The 27,378-nt window shown below is 40.0% G+C and overlaps 1 protein-coding gene across 4 annotated transcripts in view; it reads right to left on the bottom strand.

Moving 5' to 3' along the window:
* Positions 1-1,318: 1,318 nt before the first annotated feature.
* NFATC1 (nuclear factor of activated T cells 1) overlaps positions 1,319-27,378 on the bottom strand; it is a 146,828-nt gene continuing 120,768 nt past the window's right edge. For 2 of the 4 annotated variants that reach the window (XM_054020262.1, XM_054020264.1), the window contains exon 10: positions 1,319-3,819. In XM_054020262.1, coding sequence (XP_053876237.1) covers positions 3,752-3,819 — 68 coding nt within the window. In that variant the 3' untranslated portion in view covers positions 1,319-3,751. Of the gene's footprint in view, positions 3,820-4,647; positions 5,200-27,378 lie in introns of those variants that run through there. The other 2 variants (XM_054020265.1, XM_054020263.1) reach the window with 2 other exon arrangements.

Here is a 27,378-nt window from a genome sequence, read left to right as displayed (position 1 = left end):
TATAATAGGCTACTTACTATGTCCATCTTCAGAGAACTTCACAACAAGAATCCCCACATCATCTTTGTGAGGAAAGTATTATAATTTCCATTTTACAGATGGAGAAACAAGTGGAGATTTTTCCGATGCTCCCCACTGCCAGAGCCTTTCCCCATTGCCTTCCCTGCCAGAGCCTTTCACTGATATGTGTAGCTACACACCACAATGTGGCTGCAGTCAGCTTTACTCTGTGGCATGACATATCCTGCACGCCACCGCCAGGATTTGCCATCGACCTGATCATGCACTCACTGCAGTCAAATGAGGATTTTGATATTGACTTCACCAAGAACAAGAGCAAGCTGAATATCATTTCTAGAGAATGTCTCAGACTAAACTTAAAGACAAAATGCAAAGCAAAGATAGGCTGTGATTCAGGAAAGTGTTTAAACACATGCATAGGTCCACCCCTTTTCAGTGGAACACTTAAGCGAATGCTTAAGAGCTTTCCTGATTATAGATGCTTTACTGAATCAGGGTCATGGTGACTGTGGAATGGTAGTTCATTATGTATATTTCCTAATTAAACTCAAATAAACTTATATCAGTTTTTTTCCTGTGATTTGGATGTGTCAGTGTTACATAGTTACAGTGTTACATACAACTGCAGCATCTGATGAGATGACCCAGAAACTCAGAGAGTTCAGCCAAACTTTGATTATGTTCACATCCTCCTAGTTTTTTCAGAAGAAACAAAACATTCTATGGGGCGAGGTACCATACTACAAAGCTTCTATATCCTTGCTCTTGGCACGACAGACTGCCCACGGGCTCGGTGAAGTGAATTTTTCTTTATGTGTGTGCAATACACCCCCAATCCAACATAAAGACCTCATTCATATGCTGAATTAAAAACAGCAGGGCCAAATCCTGCCCGCTGCAGCTAATAGACTTCAGAATGGCTTCCAGGGGGTTACAGAACAGAAAGTGGTGCAATTAATACAATGACAATGCAAATATTTGATTGCAAGGCTAATATTGTACTGTTTGATTCATTTTCAAAATTGATCTGTCAGGGATTTTTAAAGGTGAGAATCATCCATGGAGAAAAGAAAATGTCTTGGGTTGTTTTTTAAACATACATGCAAAGGGCACTTTGTACGTTTTTACAACGGTTTTCCAGGGAAATAATTGCTCAGTTCAGAACCATTGTTTTTCAAAACAAAAAAAACCCCCAACCAAACAAAAGAAAAAAAACCCTGGTGAAAACAGTTTTTAAAAAAATAAAATTAACAACTACAACACACGTACAAATACAAGGTATCATACTCATAAGGGAAAGATTTCTGCTTGCATTTTTTTATTTTATGAATACATATACAAGAGATGCATAATCTTCCATTATCCAGGCTTAAAAGTAACAGATTTTTTTTTCAGAATAGCTTAAAGAAGAAAAATAAAAATTAAGGACAAAGGAGGTGCAACATATTCAAAACATACAGTTGATTATCTTGCTAAAGTTATTGCAGAAATGCAGACAGTGTGTGTGTGGGAGGAGGGGTTCAAAGCCTCACCAAGGATATTTCTGTAATAGGTTCCTCCACTCACACTTTATTGACATTTCTGAAGTACAGAGTGAACAGCATCTGAGAATTATATCATATATCAATTTTTATTTCTTTGGCAGTAATGTCTCTTAAAAGAAGGAAAAAAAAGTGTGATTCTGTTGTCAAAAGGCATTTACTTCTCTAATAAGGTAAGTATATTAGTAGGCTGCAGCGGGATGCAAATAGCTTCAAATAGAGGAGCGTGTGATATATATGTATATATGTATATAATGTAAAAATGCTTATTTTATATGAGAAAGGAAGATTTTTTAAGGTAACATAAAATGAACCACTCTAACACTAGCTTCCAGACTTGCTTTATTGGATCTATTTTTCTAACTACAAGTTAAGCTGACATGTGTCAAACTTTTTATTTTTTTAATGTGGCAGTCTACAAGAAATGTTTCATGCAAGTTCTACAATGCTAAACACAGGGTAAATAACTGGGATTAAACAGATTGGGAATTACAGACTACTATTAGGACCAGAAACAGCATAATATGTACATAGAGCCATATTATATTCTCATGTCTTCACAGTAATGTGCAAATGTGACATATATGGCTTTCAATATTTTAAAAAAAAAGAAAGTAAGACATAATTGTACAGAATAATATATTTAAAAAATGTTTAGGAGAATTTCACTTTTTTGTGAAATCTGTTCAATTTTTATAACATTGTGGTTAATTAGTTACGACCTCAGCACAGAGGTGTTGTTCAGGCATATTTCCAGTAGGGGTCGCTGATTCCTAAGGCACAATATTAACGTTAAACATTTTTAAATTAAACCATGCTCTCTTTTTTTTTTTTTTGGTTATATGAAATAAGAAGTCATTGCTAGTTATATAATAAGCAATTGATTGTACAAAATACAATGTTAAAGACTACGCTACAAGCCTATCTGGTGCGCCATAAACATTAGCTAATCTGAAAACATATTGTACAGCGTTGCATATTAAACATTTGTTTTTTGGTAATATTATTTTTCGTACATGTAGCAGAGAATTATAAGGCTTCCGTGAAATAATAATCTTATAATTGAACAAATATTTTACACTCTTTCATAATGGTATTTACAATTTCTTTATTTCATATTTTGCCATTTGGTAAATAATTATGTATTTTGTATGCATCTTTCTTGACTGTCTAAAGTGCTTGCTTAACTGCATGAGGAAAGAAAATGCATACCTGTCTTAGGTGTTACAAACCATCAACAAAAGTAGCTGAAACATTGTTTGGGATCTGAAATCCATTCACAGAAATGGAAATTATTGCTGAATTCAGTGCCCTCGCCAGGCAATCACCTATATTACTTGTCATATATAAATATATGCATATATACTAGAATGTATGTACATGCATACACATACATCTATCGTGTAATAGATAGATTTCAATTTTTTTGTCCATCAACCTTATTATTTTGTGCTATTCAACATACTTGTGCTATGACTGAAGCCAGATTAAAATCAAAATCTTAACATGCTATGACTAACAATCCTATGATTCACTAGCAGAGAATAAGGACAGTATATGAAAAAAAAGAAAGAGCTGAGATGACAAATCGGGAGGCTTTTGAAATGCACTGAGAATAAGGCAACAGGCTGTACATTACAGCAGAGGAAAAGCTGAAGAAATTCTGGAATTCATAAATGTCTTTGACTTTGAGTAGGGATGTCATTCCCTTTCCAACCGGCTGTCTTGTGATTTTTAAAATATCAATTGCCAGAATGCAAGCGTTATAGCTTCTGCACCTACAAATACTTTTTATGGTAGAAAATTCAAAGCCTATTAAAAATGTCCTGATGCCACAATTTGGTAAAATAAGGCACTTCCAGGGCTGAATTCCAGTGGTGCCAAAAGGCTCAATGCTGGGGACAAGCCATCAGCTTTTGTTGAATTTCCCAGTTTTATCCCATGAAATGTGCCACCTTAGAGTTTATTCCCTCCCCTTTTTTTCTCCTCTTGAGATGATTTTCTTTAAAGAAGATGTTTTGTTGGTTGAAGAGATACTTTTTTGTAGGCAAGAGGTAAATCTTCAGTTCCTAACATTCAGTAAGGCGGAAGATCAGAGTGGTACCAGGTAATGACTTCAGTTTATTCAGTTACGACAGCTCTGTGCTGTAGCTGGTATACCAGCTGAGCTAAAAGTATATGGATTTGAACTAGTCCAGTATTGCAAGCTCTGAATGGACATTGGTGCTGGAGAGGTCATTCCTGATAATTTCGTTTACTGTAAAGAAAGAACACAAGGGAAAAAAAAGAACGATTAGAATGAAACTGCTGTACAATTACTATTTCTTCTGCTGTAAAATACGTTAAATGAAGCTTGTATCACTTTCTTCATGGTTTCGCTATCGTTTAGAACACTAAGTGTAATATTAATAAGTAACTGATATAGGCTGACCTATGTGCAAAAGAGCAGGATTAACCATGGTTATTAACATGCAAAATACATCACAAAAACAGGGCATCTTGGGTCTTCTATTGCATTAAACATATTTAACATTTTTAATTAGTTACAAGTAAAAACATATCATTTAGAACAAGCTCTGAAGCTCAAAGTAACGAACCCTGGAAAGTCTTAGAATACGTTATCTACTCCATGCAAATAGCCCATAGGACTGCTTGTTAGCCCTCTTTCCACAAGAGTGGCGTGCGCAAAACGCAAAGCTGCCGGGTGCTGAACTGAGCACTTGAAGCTGCAATGCCTCTGCAGAACAGGACTACGCATGTGGGCTCTTGCAGTGTGTGGTATCATTAATAAATAATAATAATAATAATGATGATAAAAATGTGTGTGCGTGTTTCTCCATTACTGGTCGCTGTAAAATGAATAAAAATACTCTCCTTTCATGTTGATCAACAGCCATGAATGTGTGAATAAAGACTGAGAGCTGGGCAGGAGCAAGTTCAAACCCTGGCCAGAAGTTGAAGAAAAGAATAAGCAAGACACATTATCTCAGCATCAGCCAGTCAGACTGCATCTCCACTGATAAAAGCATTGTTTTCTTTACTCGTGACTCTTCTTTCATTCTCCTCACTCCCTCCCCTTCAAAGATCATCAACCCATATAGTTTCCCACACTCAACCTATGTCCATTTATCAGCTTGTGATTTTTGGCAGACGGACAGGAAATGACTGAACCTGGCAAAGGCCATCTACAGTGAACTGCACAACATCCCTTCTATTTCCACCCCACCTCCCTGCAACCACTGCGACCACCTGATTTACATGAAGATAGACAAAATGCCATCAGTGAGGCTGTCATCGCTGCTGAGTTTCCTAACATTACTGGGAGGCGGAAACACATGCCCACGTCATGGAATGACCATGGAAAAGCCCAAGTTTCCCTTCGCTCGTGGGCTGCAGTTCGCTGCCATCCAGATAACTCCATGTGTTTGTTGGCGAGAGCCAGGCCTGGCTAAAATCAACTTCCTGAAGCAATTAGTTGTTGAACATGTTTTTTCTTCAGACCTATTGCACATTTTATACCAGCAGTACACGAATCAGTCAGGATTTGAGTCCCAGAAGGTGGTCAGTGGATTGATAGATACCAATTCATAAGCAGGTCCTTCTTCAGCCATGGACTAGCAGTGGTATTGGTGATTACCTGTTCATTTAAAAAAACCTATAAGAGCAGTATGGAAATGACATGTAAAGACACAAACACTTCTTTTGATGGTGTCGTGGAGTTTATCTTTCATATTAGTAACCAGTGGAAGCCAATTTAGGCCACAGCCCCTGCACCGTGACAAGGAGGTACGTTGCATATAGCCTATTAAGGGTAATAATACCACAGACTTACAGGTTACAAGGCTCAGGACAGCTTTCAGAACTGCACCTCTCCCCGAACGCAAACACTTATGCTGTGGGAAAGATTTTCCATGACACTCTTGTCAAGGAAGTTACCTTGATAAGCATCTCTGGCAACACTGGCTACACTACAAATCATATGGCATGTAAAATGTGGCAACAAGTGCAAACTACCTGAGGGCCAGATATAGAGTTACACCTTTGCTTCAATGCTATACGTTTCTTTAACGCTGAATAATAATCAGATATTATTCATAGTACCACTTAGCCTTTATATATACTGCTTTAGAAATATTAATTTATCCTCACAACAGCTCTGGAAAGGAGGTAGATAGGTGTTATTATCAACATTTCACATATGGGGAAACCGAGGCAGTGAGATCAAGGAGCTTGCCCACATAAGTTAGTGGGAAAACCAGTAGAACTTACATCTCTTGACTCTCAGGCCAAGAGCATGTCATGTTCTGTAGTCTAGTCAAGGAAAGTGTGATTTACTTTAACTTGGAATACCTGACACAGATGGCAAGGGAAAGGTCAAAAAGCAGCAAAAACTGACTAAGGCAAACGGGAAAAAAATTCGAAAGCACCTAATTGAATTAGGAGCTAAGTTGTATATTCAAAAATGACTTCAGCACCTTTGGCTTTTTGAGCTATAGACGTTCAGTGAGACTTAGGCTCCTAAGTGCCTTAAGTCACTTTTGAACATAGGACTTTGGATCCCTCAGTCACTTAAATGCTTTTGAAAATGTTACCAATTGCTATTCAGCGACTCTCTCAAAATCAGACAGCAATTCCCTAGCGTTTGGGAATGGAATCCAGCCCCAAGTCTCCCAGCCCCAGGCTTAGTCCACTAGATCACAACTGCCATTCACTAACATCTTGTCTAACTCAAAATAATGAAACCCAATAGTATCAGGGCCAAATCTGGGAGCTCTTGAAGTCACCGGGGATCAGGGGGATGAGGGTTTGAGGATCATGCTCACCTTATATATAGTTTTCTCGCTATAGGTGGACTTCCGCTGTTTTTTAGGTGTGACAGCCACGCACAATTTTCTGTTCAACAGATGTTGAACGACAGCCACTCCACCATGTTGTAAAAATTAAGAATGGTGATACTATTCAATTTACCTGTGGTGCACAAGCACTAATTGATGAAGCAGATGCCAAGAACATCTGTTGAACAACAGCCGCTCCACCATGCCAACAGATACCCAAGAGATAGTTGAACCTTGCCTACAATGTAGCCATTGTCATTGGATAGCCACAAAATGTCCAAAACGAGGGAACTGAGATGTGATAAGGAACCAGAATAGTAGCTGGCAGCATGGTTCCACATCACTCTCATCTATTGTAACCTATAGCGAATTCAAGGATAGGTCTCCAAGTCTTTTCTGTGTGATTCTTTACTTCATTTCATTTTTTTTTACCCTGCCAATAAATGAAAAGAACGAGTCCTTTAAAGCATGTACTGGAATGAGGTTTACACTGTGGAACAAAGGATGGCTTGATGCAAAAGAATTTCTATCTTATTGCCCAGCAATAAGTATTGAAAGATCGTAAGTCTTGCAATACAGATACAAGTGGAAAATAACATGTGTCTGAGAAGATAAAAGGGGAAGGAACAGTAGAAGTATGCTAAGAGCGGGCTTTCCCTTGCTGCCCACTGAAGCACCTGAGCCTGGGAGGGAATGCCCTTCAGTGGGTGTGAGCAGGCAGAAATCATTCAGCATGTATGTGCGGTCTAGGACCAAAGTACGTGCTCTTTTATGTGATGTTTGCTGCGACTGACTAATGAAACTCTGCACTTTCTCCATCTACATGCATCTAGCACCTTTATTAAGAACCCTGCTTTTCTGTCAGTACCATATGGCTACAACCAGGCTCCACACCGCAAGTGAAATGCACTCCTACTATGCAGACCATAATGGAATGGTTCCTGCTCCCTCTTAGTTGCCTCTGGTCAAGCAAAAAATTCAACATGTTGTTCAGTGAGATTCACCTATTGCTCTCATGTATGGGCAAGCTTTGGATTGCAAATCTGTTACTGAAACGAGGTGGTATGGTGTATATGGAGTAAGTAGCACAAGGAATATTTTGGCTTATGTTGGAGTTCATTTCTAAAGCAAACTTGGTCTTTGGGTTCAAATAACACAGGGCACATGACTTCTCACTTGCCAAAACATCCCAGTAGTGGCAGTATTTTGCACTCACATAATCCATGTTAACTAATGGCTTTACACACAGCAATTAACATAACAATCATAGAACTCTGGTGCAGTATGTGTTACTATACCCATTTTACACATGGGGAAACTGAGGCATGCAGAATTAACTAAGGGCTTGTCTCCAAAGAACAGCAATGTACACTAGAGGGGTGTGATTTCTAATGTGCACCCTGCTGTGCACTAGCTGACCCATATACACCCGGCTAACATGAACGAAAAGTTCACTAGTGCACATTAAAGTAGTCCCATTTATATTAATGCACAGTAGGGCATTTTAGTTTGTGCCAGAAGGGTCTACATGGGCCAATTAGTGCACAACATGTTGATGTGCTTTAGAAATCACACCCCTCTTGCGCGCATTGCTGCTCCATGTAGATAAGCCCTGACTTGCCGGAAGTCGTACAGTAATTCAGGCTACGTCTACAATAGGGAAACTTTGTTGGTATAGATACACAGGTTTACTATACTGGGCAAATGTTGCTCGTTTGTTGTTTTGTAGCAGTATAGTAAAACGGCCCCATGAGTGAAACAAGCTATACTGATAAAGTGCAATTTTGTTGGTATGATTGCATCAGCACTAGCGACTTGTGCCAACAGAGCTGTTTCAGTCAAGGATCACACCTCTTCATACCCTTGACCGTCATAACTATGTAGGCAGAAGTCTGCAGTGTAGACTTGGCCTCAGTGGCAGATCTGGAATAGAACTAAACACTCTAACTTTCAATGCCTACAGTCTAGAACAATAGTTCCTGTAGAACAACAGATTCCTTCCTGTCAATTCAAAGAGCTGAGTATGATGATTTACAGTGCATTTGTCATCAGATTTTTTTAGTTTGTTTTTTTGGTGTTTTTTCGGGGGGGGGGGGGGACAGAGGGTTAAGGGGAAGAAAGAGGTAGGCATTGTTGCTTTGGTAGCTAACACCTACAGTTCCCCACAATGCCCTCTCTTAACAGATATTTTCCATTTTCATGTTCAGCTTTTCCACTGACATCAAGTAAAAAAAATAATAGTGCTGAGAAATGCAGGTAACATGTGACCATTGTACCTGTCAGAAGCCTGAAAGAGAAACCTTTCCTTTGCTAAACATCAGATGCCACTGCAGCAGGATGTGGTGAGCTGTTACACCACAATTTAGTTTAATAAGGAGTTTTTTCTTCTTATATTTAACTTTGCTTTAAAATGTCCTTGAAATGGAAACTTTTGTTTTACTAAATAGCAAAATCAATATCTCACGGATGCAACATGTAAAGTTCCTACTTTTTAAACAGGGTACCGGATACAGGTCTGTCACATCTTACGCGCATTTAACATGCGCAATTTCAACTTTACACGGTCGGCAAAAACAAAAAAACAAAAACAAAAAAGGAGAAAAACAACAGTTTTAATACTATACCTGTAGTGCGGGCGATTTCGCCCGCCATTGAACTCAATGGGGTTTTGGCTATACGTGGTTTTCGCTTTACGCGCTAACCGCGGAACGGAACCCCCGCATAAGATGAGACAGACCTGCATAGTTAAAGAAACATGGATTCCTTATATGGATAGGAACTTTATAGGAAATGAAATATCTTTTAAATTTTTGGTCTATAGCATGGATTCGCATCAAACATAAATAAAAGGAAAAGTTTTCTGCAAACTTCTGCTTTCCTTATATTTGACTACTGCTTTGAATAGAGATAACAATATTGCACTTTGGTTTAATAAAATATTTATTCTTCCTAGGCCAAGTTCTGCTTTCCTTGCACACTCAACATCAAGTCTGATACACCACTGTGTAGTGTCCTTCCACTCAAATCAAAGGAGTTACATAGATGTAAAATGGAAATAATGCCAATGTGAAACAGGTCCATAAACTACTGGGGTAAGGTCTTTGCTGCACAAAGAACGCTAGATCAGCCCCCCTATGGCTTTACAATATTATACTGTGTCTCAAGGGCCAAATGTTCCTAAAGAGACTCCAAAACAACAACTGACTTTAGAGCCACAGATGCCCAAAACTTAGATGTAGAAAGTTGCCTTTGTAGATTAAGAAGCCAGGAGAATGCCCCTTTAAGAATGTATCCTGATATGTATGAACTTTATTACAAATAATAGCCCCTACCTACACTTCCGAGCTTCTGTTTCATAAAGTGTTTAAGGTGCCTACCCAGGAATATTTCTGTTACCACAGAGCTACTTTGCTTAGCTGTAGGTGCAAGTGCCTACATCCTTCTCCCTGCACACTGCCTGAGTAGAACCACAGCCGAGGCCGCAGTGAAGCTGTGCGATACACTGCTGGGGGGGGGGGGGGTTAAGCTCTTTGAGAGGCCTCTTTGCTTTTGCTCTTGCCTCTGCAACAGAATTGTACTGGTCCTGCTCCATTCAGGCCCTTCTGTGGCCCTCACTTGGGCTGGGAGCTGTAGCCTGCAGCAGGTAAGAAGCTGGAGTTAACCCTTGGGTAATGCTGTAAGATAGGTAGCACTGATTTTTTAAAATATATTACAGTAAGCCTAAGTACTTCACTAGGATGTAGGGAAGAGAGAATTTGACATTAACACAACTTTCCTTGTTCACCTTCCTTCCCTGATTATGTTTCAAGTTTCTGATTGGTTGAAGCTGGCAAGTTCATCAGACAGCACTATGGGCCTGATCCAAAACCCACTGAAATAAGTGACTTTCCATTTACTTCAGCAGAGTTGGATCGGGGCCTGAGAGTTCTGTATCATCAGAATGCCGAATGAGGCTGTGGGTTATAGTTACATTCCTTTCCGATTACACACTTTACCTATAAAGAACCCAAACCACTACTGATGTCTTTTTGCTCCAGGCAAGAAGCTACCTTCAGTGAACCCTCCCCCATCCCTGGTACAAACACTAGTAATGCTACATAAATAAATGATTGCACTTTGAGATTACAAATGCAACGGTGTTGGTGTTTCTTAATTTTACAAAAGGAGACATGGCCTGCCATTATCAATATCTTTCTGTATTAAAATACAGAACAGAATGACTTCCAAGTTATTAAGGCAGAAAGGCTTGCAGCGGTATAGATGTGCACACTGTACGTCACCTGTTCCATGCGCTGCCATCTGCCTCCCCCCCATCTCCCTTCCTCCCCACACGCGTAGCTCTCTACATAAGTCACTGCAAGGCTGCAAAATAATTACAAGAGGAAGTCTGATGGAGGTTTACAGAGGAAATGCCTGAGGGCCTATATTGATCAGGAGGATTTTACTGTACTCTGTTTGTTTCTTTTTAAAGAAGTCTGATACATTTAAAACAAAGTGGCATCAAAAGGCCTTCAGTTAATCACATATATTGTGAGTCACTAACATTGTTATGCATTTTTTATGCAAATGGAGATAGCAACAGTTAAATGCTGTGAAGTCTCTTCTGATCGAGTTTTTTGTCCCATTGTTAAGAATGGTTATACAGCATGTTCAAAGGAATCTATTGCATCATATTCAGATGAGGCTTTTGTTAACAGCTGTTATGTTGTCTGTATATGCAGTGTTATACTGTGTGCATTTTGCTTAACTATGAACAGTATGGATCATCACCTTTAAGATGGAACAGAACAATAGTAGATTGCAAAGCTGGACCTGAACAAAATAACCCACCTAAACTTGAACAAAAGAAAAAAAAAAGGCACCAACTGTATTCTCAAACAATTCATTCTGTTCGTGTTATGGATGTATACAATTATGTATTGATTCTACTGTGTACTGAGTTTAGTAGCTAATCTTTCCGTGGGTTAAGTGTCCTAAATTCCCACTGACTTCAGCAGATCAGAGGTTGCAAGCTTTGTGGAGCAGGGACAGCATTTTCTTCTTGATTTTGTACAGTACTGAGCACACTGTCTGCACGTGGCAAATTAATAATAAAAATAAAAGCTATATCCAAAGAAATAGAACATTAGAGACAATGAGGTTGGCACTAATACTATGTTTTCTTTTAGTAATGTAACATATTATGGCATTTGCATTTGTTGCCTACAATGTCTGTCCTTTGATTTTTCCACTGGAGACTTCAAATCTAGATCCTTAGGGTTCCTGTACTATCATGTGACTTTATTTCAGAGGCTACAGCTATGTAGCCCAAATGCGGTACATCAACGTCATCAATGAGGAGTCTGAAGTCACAAATTAATAGGTAGGAAAATAGAAACACCACAAGGAAAATGCCTCCCCTGTTGATTTTTTTTTTTAAAGAGAAGTGGCTAAATATAAACACATAGACAGTTAGTAAATAGATTCAGCTCCTGGTGTGCACTCTTTTGAAACAGTAGAATCCTACTTTTGTTGCCAGAGAGCCTTCTTCCCCTCCCTTTTAATAAGCAGCAATTCTCTTTTATGGATAAATGTCATCACTATATATATATATATATATCAATATTATATAACAATGATCGGGGAAAAATGGTCTTGTTAGAAGTTTTAAAAGCAGGAACAATGCTATGAATAGAAAAAAATTATAATCAAAAAGTGGTGATATTAATTCCTGAGGTGCAAGTCTGCAACATGAAACCACAAATCACTTTGAAACTTACTGAATTCAAAACAAAACATAAAAAAACACCCCCAAACCCCAGTCTTGTGAAGCAATGGAAAATATAACTTCACACATTCCATGTAGAAGTCTAGATCTTGTATTACCTCAGGTGTCCTGGATGCATTTAAACCTTAAACTTATTTTTATCTGTTAATCATAATAAGCCATCACCACGGGGCATGCTATTTTTGGAAAGAGTGAATAGGACAGTGGAGCAAGTGAGTGACAACAAGTAGCAGGTTTTAATAAAACATGATCCTCAATATGAATGTAGGTTTGGCACGGATGAATAGTATTGTTAGACGTGACAGTCAGCCATTAACATGGAATAATTTTCCTACCTGCACTACCTGTTTCCTTATTTAGCCCGATAACACCAAATAATGCAAAAACTTCCACAGTGGAAGCATTGTGGAGGGTTAAACAGGGAAAAGTTCCTCACTGAAGTGTGGTGACAACATTGTGTGGCAGTAACTTGACTGGGACTTTTGACTGGGTGCCCATTCTAAATGAGTTCCAGTCCCCAGCCTCACCATATCACATCATGCAAGACGTGTTAGTTTTATGTTTTTCATCCACCACAGATGAAAGCCTGGGAGCACTTTGAGTCTCTTTTCTATTCATTTTTAGGGCCAGGCCCGCAGCTGCTGGAAACAGCACTGAAGTCAGGGGAGCTCCACTGATTTACACCAGTTTAGGATCTGGCCCTTAACCTTTCCCCCTATATTCTAAGGACAACAGTGATCAGACACTGTTTTTCTTAAAGCAGAAGTTTAAACTTGATAGGCTATAATTGGCAGCCTTCACTCAGGCAAAACTCCCCCTGAGTTCAGCAGGGATTTTGCCTGAGTAAAGGCCACAGGATTTGGACCGACATGATGCAAGCCACAGTCGACACACAAAAAGAGGTAAGGGGACAAATAAACCACATTTTAACCAAAAACATGTGTTTACGTTCCTAAGAGCACATGTAAGAGAAACAAAATAGGCACAGTTGCAAGTTTTATATGGAATTTCCATGCCACAAAAGACTCATGAGAATGTCACATAATGATTCTGAGGCTCAAGATCAGTGGTGACAGAAGCTGGGTGGGATGGAAGAGAGGGTGTGTCTTCATCCCTAGGCATACAGACTTCTTTGCTACAGAAGATGCAGCTTCACCCCCTAACATTTGGAATGAAATGACTCAGACCAGTTCTAACTGACAATGAGGACTGGTCTAAATTTGGAGGGGTGGAGGAGGGCGGTCGATCTAAGTTACGCAACTTCAGTTACGTGAATAACGTAGCTGAAGTTGACGTACTTAGACCTACTCACCGTGGTGTCTTCACTGCAGTGAGTTGACTGCTGCCACTCCCCCATCGACTCCGCCTGCACCTCTCATGACGGTGGAGTACAGGAGTTGACGGGAGAGCACTAGACTAGACGCAATAAATCGACCCCCACTGGATCAATTGCTGCCTGCCGATCCAGTGAGTAGTGTAGACATACCCTCAATGTTACCTTCCATTTTATTTCCTAGAACAGAAAAACAGCACCCCGAGGATTCAAAAATCATGACTTAAATCCCCAAAATATCATGATAATGTCTTAAAAATCATGAGATTTTTAAAATAATACATTGTGGGGCTCCTGGTTTTTGAGCATTTAGGCTTCACAAGCTTCATGTTTTCAACCTTTTCTCCCCAAGTATGACAGAATTTTTTTTTTAATGAAAGTTGAAATTTCCATGCCATCTCCTGATTCCAGTAGGTGGGGCTTTAAGAAAAACACTGAATATCACAAGACTCATGATAAAATTGTGAGCTAGCAACATTTGAAATAATTGGCCTTCCATCCAGGGATCTCGAAGCATTTTACAAACAAAAAATAACCATAAATTAAAGCCACCTGATGTTCAGAGGAACTGAGCAGCTCCCATGGAGACAAGCATCTTTGAAAATCAGGCCACTTTTATTTAAGTATTTAGACACCTATCTTTAGATTCCCACATTTGAAAAGTTTTGACCATATAATTTTTGCTGTTTTCTCAGAAATTTAATCTGACCGCATGTGACGTAGCTAACTCCTGGACCACAAGCTAAACAGCACAAAATTGCACCAGGTTGTAAAGTGTCCACATTTTATTTGACTATGTTGCAAGTCACCAGTACCAGCATTATCTCAGCAACCAACCGAACTACACAATAAGCAACTGATAAGATCCTGACTCATTTTAGTTTTGCATCGGTTTTCTGTGTGGGTGCACACTTTATACCCTATCTCAGTGAAATCTCACAGTCTTAACTCACAAGTACATCCTCCAGTGCCATATAGTGATAGAAGTGTGACAATTACAAAGAGAACTGGCCACAGAAATGCTCTACTTCCATATGCTTTGTAGCTTCATATGGGTCCTCACATAAACTAGTGATGAGAAAATATTAGTAATTAATGGTTAGCTTGTGGCTGCATTACCTATGGTTACAGGGGTACTGACTGCCATCCCAGAGAACCGGGTAGTTACATGGGAGTGAAGGACACTAACTACCCTCAGCTCCTGCCTCCTCTACAACAAACTAGTCAAAGCCTTAGAGCTGTTGCAGAGGCAACAAAGGAAGACGGTCAAGTAGCTATATGAGGTGGCACTGAAAATCATGCAGTCCTCGGTGTCTGCCTGCTTGCCTGCTCGCAGTCAAAACAATTTTCAACTCCACTGCTGGAATGGGTTATGAAACTGGTAATTTTCATGGCGTGGTGGGGATGAATAAGGGGCTAGCTCAAGTCCCAAGGTACCAAGCATGTTGCTGAAGTTTAGTATCAGGGAACTACTATCTCTGGCTTTTATTACAGCTCTGAGGGTACTATCTCCTACCCCTTACACGCACATGCATATGTATGTCTGCAGCTGGCTATCTGGAAAAATAAAACTCCAGTGTTCTGGAGATTGCCCAGATCTAATGTATGTGGGACACCATTAATCTAGCTACAGAATATGACTTGATACTCGTGCTTGACTTAAGGTGGGGAATGACAGAGGGAGGTGGTGAGGAGGAACCCATTAGAGAAAGAAAGTTCAAAGCACAGCACTATTTTTCCTTTTTTGTTTTATTTTATGTCTCCTTAGAAGTGAAATTCATCCTTGTGAAGAGGGCCAGCATGTTCCAGTTAAGTCCTTAAAACAGAGCTTAAGTACTGCACAGTTCTTATTTGGCCTTCTGCAACTGGGTAATTTCACCCTGCATATCTACTATTCTCTCCCCTTCCCAGGTAGGAGGTATTTTGGATGGTGTTGGTCAGCCGCAAGTGGTACCATATGGCAACAATACCAGATTATCCTGAGAAATATGGCGCAAACTGAAATATTCAGGGATTGCTTCAGACTTTGAGTACTTAACACTCAGCTTTAGGAGGTCCAGGCAGGTTAGACTAACTTTGGCATCTCAGTGTTACCACTACGGACATATCGGGTAGGGTACTTTAATACTTGTCCATATCATGTATCCAGAAACACACCTCAATGCTAGAAAAAGCTGGGCACACCTGGACAGTAGTATATACAGAAAAAGAACAAACATTTTTTAGAATGTGTTAGGAAGGGCTGATGAGGAATTCCTATTATAATCAAAGTAGTGGCTTAGCTTGACAAAATATCATCTCTTTCTCTCTCTCTCTCTCTCTCTCTCTCTCTCACACACACACACACACACACATACACACACACACATTGGGGTTACACAAGGGAAGCGGGGAACAAAACAGGGTCCATTGATTTCAGAGTTTAAAAAGAGCCAAAACAAGATTGAATTTCTCTATTGATTATACAATTATTAATCTTTATAGAAGCTTTTCTAACATTGCACATAATGAGCAATTCATCAAAGTATATTAGGTGCCATGGAGGTTGCATTTGATATAAAGGGGTCATTAAGTTTCTTGTAATTGCACATTACTGGAGCTTTAGTTAGTTCTAAATCAAATCAACAGGACATACATGTATGGTCTCTAATTGACTTAATGTAATAATAGGGTGGCCCCTGGTGATCATCAGGAACACTCTTCAATGAGCAGCTTTTCGTTAGTGTTTTTAAAAGAAACAGCTCAGGTGCAGCTGGGGCATATCGAATAAGCCAAAATATATATATTTAAAATGTAGTGTGAAAGAAGGTGAGTCACAGGTGAGTTTTCATCAAGTATCCTTTTCCTTTCACATCCGGGAACAAGTAAAAGACCCATTTCTGTTTCCACTGAATCAATGGCAAAATTTGGAGTGACTTCAGTGACTTCAGTGAGCGCAAGATCGGGCCTCAAAACTAGAAATGGCTTCTACAGATAACAGGACATATTCAAACCTTGTCTGAGCAGGTGCAACACTATTGACTTTATAGAAGTTGACATGTTCACACCAGGTCCACATTTGTCCCAATATGTGCAGTAAAGCCTAGACCTAGATATTTTTAAGGTTGATAAATTTACACGCACACACACTCTTGACATTTGTGTGTACAAATGGGTAGTTGCTCAGGCAAAGTTGTAATTAGGTACTACTGGCTGAAAAGGTGTTCTGAAAAGATGCTCTGTGAAGGTCCAACGTACAGCAGCCCACTATGGTTAGGATATTTGTAGTAGTCAAAAAAACAAAGGCTTGATACTGCAGCAACTGCACTGGAAGGAGTTCAGCAAGGAGATCATAAGTAAGGCTAAGATTTTGTCACGGTTATTTTAAGTAAAAGTCACGGACAGGTCACGGGCAATAAACAAAAATTCACGGAGCCAGTGACCTGTCCGTGACTTTACTAAGAATAACTGGGGGGGCGGGAGGGCTAAGTAGGGGAAGGAATGGAGTCCCATGGGTGGGGCAGTGACTGACAGGCTGAGACCCCCTGCAATGGCCACAGCTGCAGGACAGGGGCGCACAGTTCAGCTGCAGCCCTGCCAAGTCTAGGCGGCAACAGGAGGTTGGGGGGGGAGGGAAGGCGCAGGGCACTGGGAAGCCATGAGGGGGCAACACGGCACTCACTGCAGCCGCTGGGCAAGGGCACAAGGCCCCAGCTGCAGCCCACAGCAGAAGCTGTGGGGATGGAGCACAGCGGGAGGGTGCACAGCCCCCACTCTGGAGCTGGCTGCAGCTGCGGGACAAGGGTGCATAGCCCGGCTGCAGCCTCCCGCCCTTGCAAACTGCAGGGCAGGGGCTGCAGGGTCCTGGTTCCAGCCATCCAGCCCCAGTTGCAGCAGGGATGGGGCGCATAGTCCCATCTCCAGCCCTGGCTTCAGCGGCTGACAGCTGAAGTGGAAGAAGTCACGGAGGTCCGATAAAGTCATGGAATCCGTGACTGCTGTGACTAAATCGTAGCCTTAATCATAAATCTCCCAGAGACTTTATAAGCTACAGAGTCATGGAACCCTGGTAGGCTTCCTCTTTTCGTCCCAAGGCATGTCTCCCCACTATATCTCATTCTAAGGAGCTTCTTCACTTCTTTTAGTTGCAAAACCACCTTCGTTCCACACAAATTTGGCATCCCCTCACTTTTGTTCTTGAAAGTTATTTACATCAGTAATAAAGAATTATGAAAATGAGGATTTAAAGAGAGAAGAAATCAATCCAACAGTGTTTTGGTCTTCTTGAATTAATAGGGATTTTTGGTATCTCTCATCTTGGGACTCTGTCGTGCATGTGTTCCACTTTTGGGCCCTGGCAGGTTAAGGGGTAAGCCCTCAAATTCGGTTTAGTTTTAGATGCTTTTACAACAGTTACCAAAGTTATACAGAAAGAAGGCTCTCTGTCATTGGATGTTTTTAAGAACAGACTAGACAAACACTTCTCAGGGATGGTCTAGGAGGTATACTTATTTTTTCCTCATGATGGGGGCTAGACTAGATGACCTCTTAAGGTCCCTTCCAGCCCTATACTTCTATGATTCTGTGATTTCAGAGTGCCTTATGGAGGCAAGGCTGGGTGCTGATGAGTCTTCCAAACCACTGATGTATTTGTGCTGGCAAGTATGCAATGCCTGCAAACAAAATGTCACATGCACATTTTGAGTGAGGTTGTCATTGTGACCAGAAATACATGGTGAAGGCTTGATTCTGTTTGTCAACATTCAGCACATAATTTCTTCTGTCTGAAGATGAGAGGACAGCCATTGATGATTTGGTGTGTAGTCATGAACTGTCCTGTGCAAAAAGGCTAATATTGTTGAGTTGATGGTGTATCAGAGAAGCAGAAACAACTCACTTTTCAGCATGTTGGGGAAAAGCTGACAAAACCTCACACAATATTTGGTCACAGTCATTTGGTCATGAGTATGTCATTCCTATCCAGTGTTAAAAACAGAGCGAGAAGTTAAAATTGGCAATATGTACTGGCGGGAATGGCACAGACAAAGAGTCATGTGACAAATGTGGTGTGAGGTTGTCACAGAAACCAGATGTCTGTGGCGAAGTGTCTGTAGCAAGATGACGTGGCCCTTACCATAACATGAACTATACTTAATTCCATGGGATTTTGTTTTAACCACAAAAAGGTCAGTTACTAAAACCCCATGGAATTCTAAGAGACGTACATGTTCTATCTGTTAGTGGTCCTTGCACTAGCAGAATTCAGGGGCCCGATTCTGCTCTCACAGCAGTTTTACATTTAGGTAACTAAACCCGGTAAAAATCTCTACTAATATAACTCATTGCAGTCAATTTGGCCCAGAGGATTTGGCCCAAATTTTGACCTGAATGGAGTTACTCTGGATTTATATCAGTGTAAGGGAGAACAGAATAAGAACCTAGATCCTCAGACCGCCCAGGTACCTTTGTGTCGCACTCATGGTTTTAAAGCCATCAGCTAAGGATCTCCCCACTGGCATAGTCAGGATAGAGTGCGTGGGACCATAGTGTTGCTGCACACCTGTTATCCTTGGCAGCCAGGCACAAATTAGAACTGCTCCGAAGTGGCTCTTATTTTCCCTGGAGGCCAAATAGGCCTCAGAATTAGGAAATTGGGATGGTGATAAAACACCTTTGCTTTGGCCCCTCCTCCCAGCTCTCAAGTCCTGTCGCCAAACATAGCTTGTCTGGACCCAACAAATGGCCCTTAGTGTGGACTGACAAGGTTGTGTGGAGTTATTGGCATATAGTAAACACCAGATCTGGCTGCAGAAACTCAATAAGCTCCATTGACTGGTAAGAATTGAAGAACTCACCATCCTACCTTGCTAGCTTGAAGCATTACATACAGAACTCTGCTGAGTGCCCTGATATTCACAGGAGAGATTTATTCTGCCACATGATCTAATCACTGACAAACCTGCTACACGACTTCCATCTTTGAAGAGCTAGGAAAAAGGTACTTGAACAAAAGAGACATAGAATGTTCTTTTTTTAAGCACACTTAAAGAGCTGGAACATAACTCAAAACACTTCCACTGTACTTTCTAAACAATCACTTACAATCAGCCACAACAATCTGTCCTGCTATTTCTTGAGCACTTGGAAATACTCAAAAATCTCACCATGTTGGGATCTGAAAAGTTACAATGGGGTTCCCCTGGCAAGGATTATGATTCTGCAGTCCACAAAAACTTACTGGGAATTCAGCATGAACTTTGATCGACTCAGAGACAATTTAGGCAATAAAATTGCGTGAAAGAGCTTTAAAACTATATGAGTAGCCTTTTCTTTTTAAAAATCTATTTACACAATGAGTAAAACTGGCTGCATCTATCAGAATGCTAAGTCACTTGGGGTGATGGACTCAGAAGTTTAACCGGAAGGGATAACCACCTCCAATTTCTAATACAGCAGACATGGAGAATCTCCATAATGACAAACTTGGGGCCTGCTCCTGAAATGTGCCGAATGCTCCCAACTCTCCAATGGGAACTCCACATGCTCAGCACCTCTGAAAACTAGAATGCTTAGTTAAGGTGCCTAAATATAGACGTAGGTACATAGCCTTAGAGCCCAAGTGTCTAAGGTTTGGCCCTAACTTCAGAAACAACCTTGTGACAGGAAGTAAAAACAGGATCGTATCAGGTGCTGAGCATCCTCAACTCCCACAGAAGTAATTGGGAAATCAGAACATTTCAGGTTTGGGCCCTAGAAAAGTCAGAAGGTACTTTATTGGTGTAATAAAAAAAAGTTGACTGCAAAAAAGGCTGTGATCAAAGATTGTGTAGACTGATTTGTGTTTGCTCCATGCTATAGCATTCCCAGTACACCACACCTTTTGTGAAACAGTATTTAATTTAACAAATTATTATCGACAGTAGCTTCTGTCTACTCACATATCTGAAATACTTTCATTCCAAATTGTTTTGAAAGGAAATGTTATAAAGAATGGAAACCTGGCATATAATCCAGTGGAAACCTCCATTGTTTCCAGTTTACAGAATAGAAAAAAAATATAAAAGAATATCAAACGTTACTGCTAAGTATAGAGATGAAAGATGAATAGACACTAGTGATAGGGAGTTAATGCACTACATGCATTTACCTGCACTTGGATAGAGTTCTAAAGGGTGGATCAGACTCATCTTGCTGTTTTCTTTCAAAAACCACGTAGACACATAATTAAGAGCCAAGTTTCGCCAGATGAACATTTTTAACTTTTTTTTTTTGTTACTCGTGAAATAAATACCTTGAATTTTTTTTCAGAGTATGGATGAGAGGCTCTTCTGGTCAAGACACAGAACAAATATTTACAGGTGCTGGGGAGACACCACTTCCTCCCTCTAGGCTTCAACCTAGTGTCTGCCACATAATTTTATCCCTTGAACAATTTTTTTTCCCAGTGATCTGCCAAGAGGAAATAACTTTGCTGTATTGGGAGTCTGGGAATCCTAGAAAACAATCTTAAATCCATAAAATAATTGAAGTGCACTTTTACCGAGCTGTTCAGTTCGATTCTGATTTTTATTACAATGTCAACAAGAGTTTAATTTGTTTTAAAGTTTAGGTTCTTAAATCTGAGTGATATACGGTAGTTTACAGCTTGCTGGCAACAGCTACTGTGGAAAAAAAATTGAAAGTGCATATAAAGGCGGGTCTAAATTTGACATTGTGAAAGCAGGGAGCTGTGCCAAGAGCAGCAAACAGCATGGCTTTCCCAGTCCTGGCTGGCTTTAGGGACTGCTCACTATTGACATCAGTCGCTACGGGATACACTTCCCTGCTCTAACAAATCTCATCTGGAGACTGCAATTAAAAAAGAAACGTCTTAAAATGTAATTTCTCTCCCTAAAACATTTACAGATGTTAACTAGATTGCTAATGGTGTAAGATGTCTGTGGGCGGACGTCTTCCTCCTTATCTGCTGTGTCAAATATCAAGATTTCTTTATTAAAAAACCCACAGTTCTAAAGGTGACATCTTTTGGAGGACTAAGGGGTGGTTAATTTTTTTTTTTACTAGATCCCTTACTGAAGTGCAAGATTTTGGAGGGGGGTTACCCATCAACTGTCTGTTTCTTTTTTACATTCTTCTTTTTTTTTTTTTCCAGTCAGTTTTTAGAGGTAGCCTGATTCAAAAATGAATGTATTCAAAATGGCTACAAATTTCTGCAGTGAGCAGATTAAGTAGTATTCCATCCAAACTTTCAAATAACAATAACAATCGTGATGTAAGTTTTCTGCTTTAGAGACTTTGCCATGTATTTTCTGTCAGTACCCTTGGCCAGTGTGTTTTTCTAAGCGATGTTAAATGCATTTAGAGAAACACACTGGACGAACCTGTAAACGGATCCTCTTTATGTGTACATGGGACATGGGAGGGGATAGCATAAAAATGGATGAGCTTTTAGAAGTACTTGTCTCTGGGGACTCAAAAGGGGGTTTTCTCAGCTGGTTAAAGACTGTGCAAGCAGAAGTCAGTTCTGCACACGTGTCAGTTCCACCTCTACAGTGTAACTGAAGTGGAACTTTTCTCTGAGCCAAGTACTCTGTGATTTACACAGCCGTATCAAATAACTCTGGAGTACCCTGCAGAAGGTGATGGCTAAAACCTCAGTTCTGACATACACAGCCCAGACACAGTTGTCTGCTTGCGCCTTCTTTTTTTTTTTTTTTTTTAAACTGGCTTTGATTGGAGCCAGAGCCTTGGGTAAAGCAGAGGAATTTCTAGATTTTTCTGAGTGCTGTGAGCTCTTGCTGTTTTCCGGTACCTACTTCCTGCCATATCTAAAATAACAGCAGCTGCAGGGGCCTGATAGAGAAGAGTTCCAGGGGACAAATTCACACAAATGGGGTGGGAAAGGGAAAAAAAAAAGGAGAGAGAGAGAGAGACAGTTATTAGGGAGTTGATAACACACACACTACATCAGATTCATTGTTACGGTTGATAGTCTTGTATGCTGTGGGCCTTGTTAGAACAAAACAAACCCTGTAATTTGGCCATGGGAATGATAACTCTTAGCGCTCACTAGGATAACAGAGGTAGTTTTACTGCACTTGTCCTATTGTTACTGAGTATCAAGCCTTGATTAGCTAATGTCTCTGCAGGCCAGATTAGCAAGGATGAATGTTTTGAGCTAGAGGCTTTAATGTTCTCTCTTTGTCATGGCTGTAGATAGCTGCAATGCAGTTTTTGTACATATACAGCATAAGGATCTCTGCTTGCAAGAAAAACATTATAGAGCACTGAATGATCTCAAATAATCCCACATTCAATAAGAAAAAACATTAAGGTAATGTTATGGTTTCCATATTGTAGGCCATGAAAATGAATACAGAAATTCAAGAGACTTGAGAAAGGAATGAATTAGCCTTAGATACTTCTAATGCCCATACTAAGCTATGCTAATGCAAACATATGATCACTGGACCTGGTAACATTCTATAGGCTGTGGGTATAATTCTGATCTCACGAGCACTGGTGTAAAATATGTGTATGGTAACTCCACTTACTTCAGTGTAAAGAAGATCAGAATCAGGCCTGTATATCTGCCACTGAAAATATGTGTACTACTCACAATTAGAACCCTGTTGACTCTGTAGGAGTGCTGCGTGTATGTTATGGATTTTACACCAAATTTAAAAAAAAACATTTTTTTGAAGGCACAGAAAGTTAGGACAGTCAAAGTGATAGCCCCCAAAGTATCTATACATCATCCCCATTGTACACAGATCATATTTCAGATTATTGGATATACCCTTAACCTTTATATATTAATGTAATATGACTCCAGTGGGCTTTGGACAGGCCCATAATGAATACAAGCAAATATGCCAGGTGAGACTAAATACACTGTTTCTGTTACCATTGCATGTTATTTGAAATAGTTTAATATGTATAAGAGACCACCTATTGGAATAAAAGCAAGGAGGACTGGTTCTCTTCTCTTTTTACACAAGTTATGAAACACTGTAATTTCACTGACTTCAGGGGAGTTACTTCTGATTCCCATCACTGTATGTGAGAGGGAAGGATATTTAGAATAAGATAGATTTACTCTCTCCACCACTGGCAAAGAAAAAAAAATTAGAACTTGAAAAAATATTCATACATAGCTATCTTGAAGAAGAGTTCTTAAAATAATTTTAAGAATTTATGTTTTTTCTTCAATGGTGTGGCCCTCTCAATTTAAGTTTATCATTTTGTTTTTTCCTGTTTTAATTCTGTATCCTGATAACTTGCTGAGTTTAAAATTTCAGTTAATGAAAGTATGTCGGGCATATTAGGGATTGTGCTGTAAAGTAGAGTATCATCCACAATACAGAGTGAAATTAAGCCCTATTCAGAGGCCCCCACAAGCCCTACGAATCACTTACATCCTGCCTTTAAATAGAGCTTAAGTGAGGACTTAGGACTTGTGTTGGCCCTTGCTCAATGCCAAATTTAACCACAGTAAAAGCATTGTTTTATATTCAACCACCAATATGCCAGACATTGTTGGATGATCTCAAATTAGCTGATCAAAAGGCTCTCAAGAAGGTCACAAGTAACAGGAGAGGAAGTGGGTAGCCTTGTTTGAACCCTCTTCCAAACAAAAGCAGGATGATATGTTTATGTTTCTAATTCTAGCCATAGGTTTGTTATATATTGATTTAAACCATTTAAAAAATAAAAAACTAAATCAAATGTTTAGTGTTGTTAGAAGGCAATCCCACTCCACCTTATGAAAGGCCTTCTCAGCATTTAGATTCTTTCTTCTTGTTGTTTGAGTCCTTAGTAATTTTCATTATTCCAATAAATTTGGCCTTGCTACAAAGCCTGTGTGATCTGAATATACAAAGTTAGGCCCTGATTCAGCAAGCTGTCTTATACGGATACAGGGCTCCACTTGCACACAGCAACTTGCAGAAGGCGGCCTTAGTTAACACTTTCTCAAGCCTTAAAGTTTCAATTTGCAGGAATATTTTACAGTCATAGTTCAAGGATATTGTTCACATTTCATTGGCTCTCTGCTTGGTTTAAGACCGAGATACCAGTAGTACTTAAACTGAACTGTTGAGAAGAGCTTTCTTTTTCAGTTATGTAGATGAATGCCTTAGTAAGTATCAGGGTGATTTTGGTCTGGAAGCACTTACGAATTTCTGGTGCATATCATTCCTTTCAGGTGCTTTCCCTGAGTTAATATTAAAGATAGCTTTGAAAACTTAAGCAGATGTTATACTTCTTTTTTTTCAAGTTCTAATTTTTTTCTCTGCCAATGGTGGGGATGGTAAATCTATCTTATTTAAATATCTTTCTATAATGAATTCCTGGGATTCAGATGAAAATCATGTATGATAACATGTTGCAAAACTTTTATTTATTTGTTTGTGACAATTATTATTATTTCCCAGATTTGGCATATTCAGAGCCGATCAAAGTCAATGGAAAGATTTCAACAGGGTTTCGATCAGGCCCTAACTGCATTTTGAGTTTCATCTTTTTAAAGCTACTAAGTAAGGAGATTTCTTGTTTCATTCATCCAACCATATGCTCTGGTGTTAGTACATGTTAAAGCTTTCTCTGCCTTTCCAGAGGTTAACTGTCTTTATTCTCATCTAGAATTCCTTCATGTAATAAGCATCTCTAATATTTTTTTACATGTTTTCTAACTGGTGAGCCATCTAATCAATAAAAAATCTACTTTTTCTGACAGGTTTCAGAGTAGCAGCCGCATCCGAAGAAGTGGGCTGTAGTCCACGAAAGCTTATGCTCTAATAAATTTGTTAGTCTCTAAGGTGCCACAAGTACTCCTCCTCTACTTTTTCTGTTTTTCTCTTTGCTTTTTGTGTGAATACTCTATTACTGTATGTGACCCCTTAAAGCTGATTTGAGTGCTTGCCAGTAAGTGAGGTGTGACTGGACTGTATTAGTATTTGTTTGCTCAAAGAGCAATTTTCCACCATTTTATCCAATTTTGGAGTTATTTGGGCCACATTATACCCTCCTGCTGAAAAGCTGTGGGAGGGAACTTTGTACATGGATATCTCAAAAGGATATCCATGCAGAGATAACACCAAATTATCCTGCCAGGATCAGAGGAGGAGGTTTGCTCTTCTCTGCCCCATAGAAAACTTACCCAAACCACATGGATCCCCAAATATCTTCAGGAGGCCAGAATCATCTGTACAGAGGCTCTGCAACCCTGTTATGGCTCTGGCCACTGCTCGCTGGCAGTGCTGCTCCACAGACTCATGCTACCAGGGACTCTCTGGCCATTGCTGCTCCTGGCTGTATTCATTTTTCCTGTGTGACTTACATGGGACCAGAGCAGGGATGATGTGAGTCCATCCTGGACTTACCCCAAGTCCGTGACAATCAGTCACAGAACCATAGAGTTTAAGGGCAGAAAGGACCACTAAATCATCCAGTCTGACCTCCTGTATATCACAGACCACCACCACCCACGCACTAAGCCCAACAACTCTCTATAAAGGTAATTTAATGTGGCTTTTTAATTCCCATTGGTTTAGTTAAATCCTTTTATGTTCAATGCACCCCCTGTCATTCCCCCCTCCCCCCCCACACTGATGTTATCATCTCTAGATAATATTTTCCATAGCAGTTAAATCACGGGCTATTGTTATTCATTAGTGCAGACTCCGATGTATATCCATTTCCCCCGTCACACACACATTTATGCTACCCTACTCCTCCCACATCTCATGCTTCCTTGTTCATCTTTTTTAATGGAGATGTTTTATTTCCCCTTCCTCTTATTAATATTCTCTCTCACTTCCCCTAAAATTATACCAACACGCAGTTTCACCGCCAAACCAGCCATATATTCTCATTTTAAACTTTACAATGTGTATCTACATTTTACAGCATTATGGCAAAAATATTGGTACTGTAGATGAAATAGAGATATCTTTTTCCAAATAAAGTAAATATATATAAACACACAAACACACACGCTTATATCCATCACCAAATATAGGGCCTGATACTGCAGTTAGATCCTTGTCCCAGCATGGCACCCCACTTAAGTCAGGCTCCACTTGAATACAAGGGTCCCGCCACACAGATCTGATCTTACAAACATGTATAAACTTGATTACAATGGGATGACTCAGATGCATGTTTCAATGGAGCTATGCTGAACACAAGATGAAAATCTGGCCTATCACTCAATGGGTAACCAACCTGATTGCCAAAACAATAGAGGAAATGCCTTCCCATCAGCATATCTCCATTTGCTACATTGATTTATAAAAAATAATGGTCTGTTTCCCAGGCTTTTCCTTCAGCTTCCTCTGCAAAACTTAGACTTAGGTTTCAGAACTGTAACCTTTTCCCAAGTCTTCAGTTTTATCATCAAAATATTGTAAACCTTTCTGCAACACTCAAAATTCTCTGCTGGCAGAGAGAGGCTTTAAAATCTCTTCAAAGAGCTATTCTCCTCAGTCTGCCATTCTAGCAGAGGATGGGCCAGATCTTCACCTGGCCTAAATCAGCACAGTTCCACGGACATCAATAGAGCTTCGCTGATTCATGCCGATGGAGAATCTCACCCAGTGTTTCTAGTTTTGAGTCTAAAGTTGGAACAGGTTGCAGTAATTCTGGTCTGGGCTGCAGACATCTAGCATGGATTGCTGGAAGCAGCTGCTGAGTTCCTGGAAAGTCCTCCAGAGCAGCCATTGCTGGCTTGTGTATGATCATTGAGGAGTGCACATTCCTGCTGAAGTCTAAGACTTTCTGTCTTGGAATCAGTTTTCTTCTCTCCGTTTTCCGATAAGTTTTCTAGTCAATTTTACTGACATTCATGTGTGACAAAGTAATAATCCCATCACTTATTCTGGTTTAAATAGACATAAAGAG

This window comes from Malaclemys terrapin, chromosome 2, assembly GCF_027887155.1.
Source record: "Malaclemys terrapin pileata isolate rMalTer1 chromosome 2, rMalTer1.hap1, whole genome shotgun sequence".
Taxonomy (NCBI): Eukaryota; Metazoa; Chordata; order Testudines; family Emydidae; genus Malaclemys; species Malaclemys terrapin.
The sequence above is the reverse complement of the archived record's forward strand: the minus strand, read 5'-3'. Positions and strand labels throughout refer to the sequence as shown.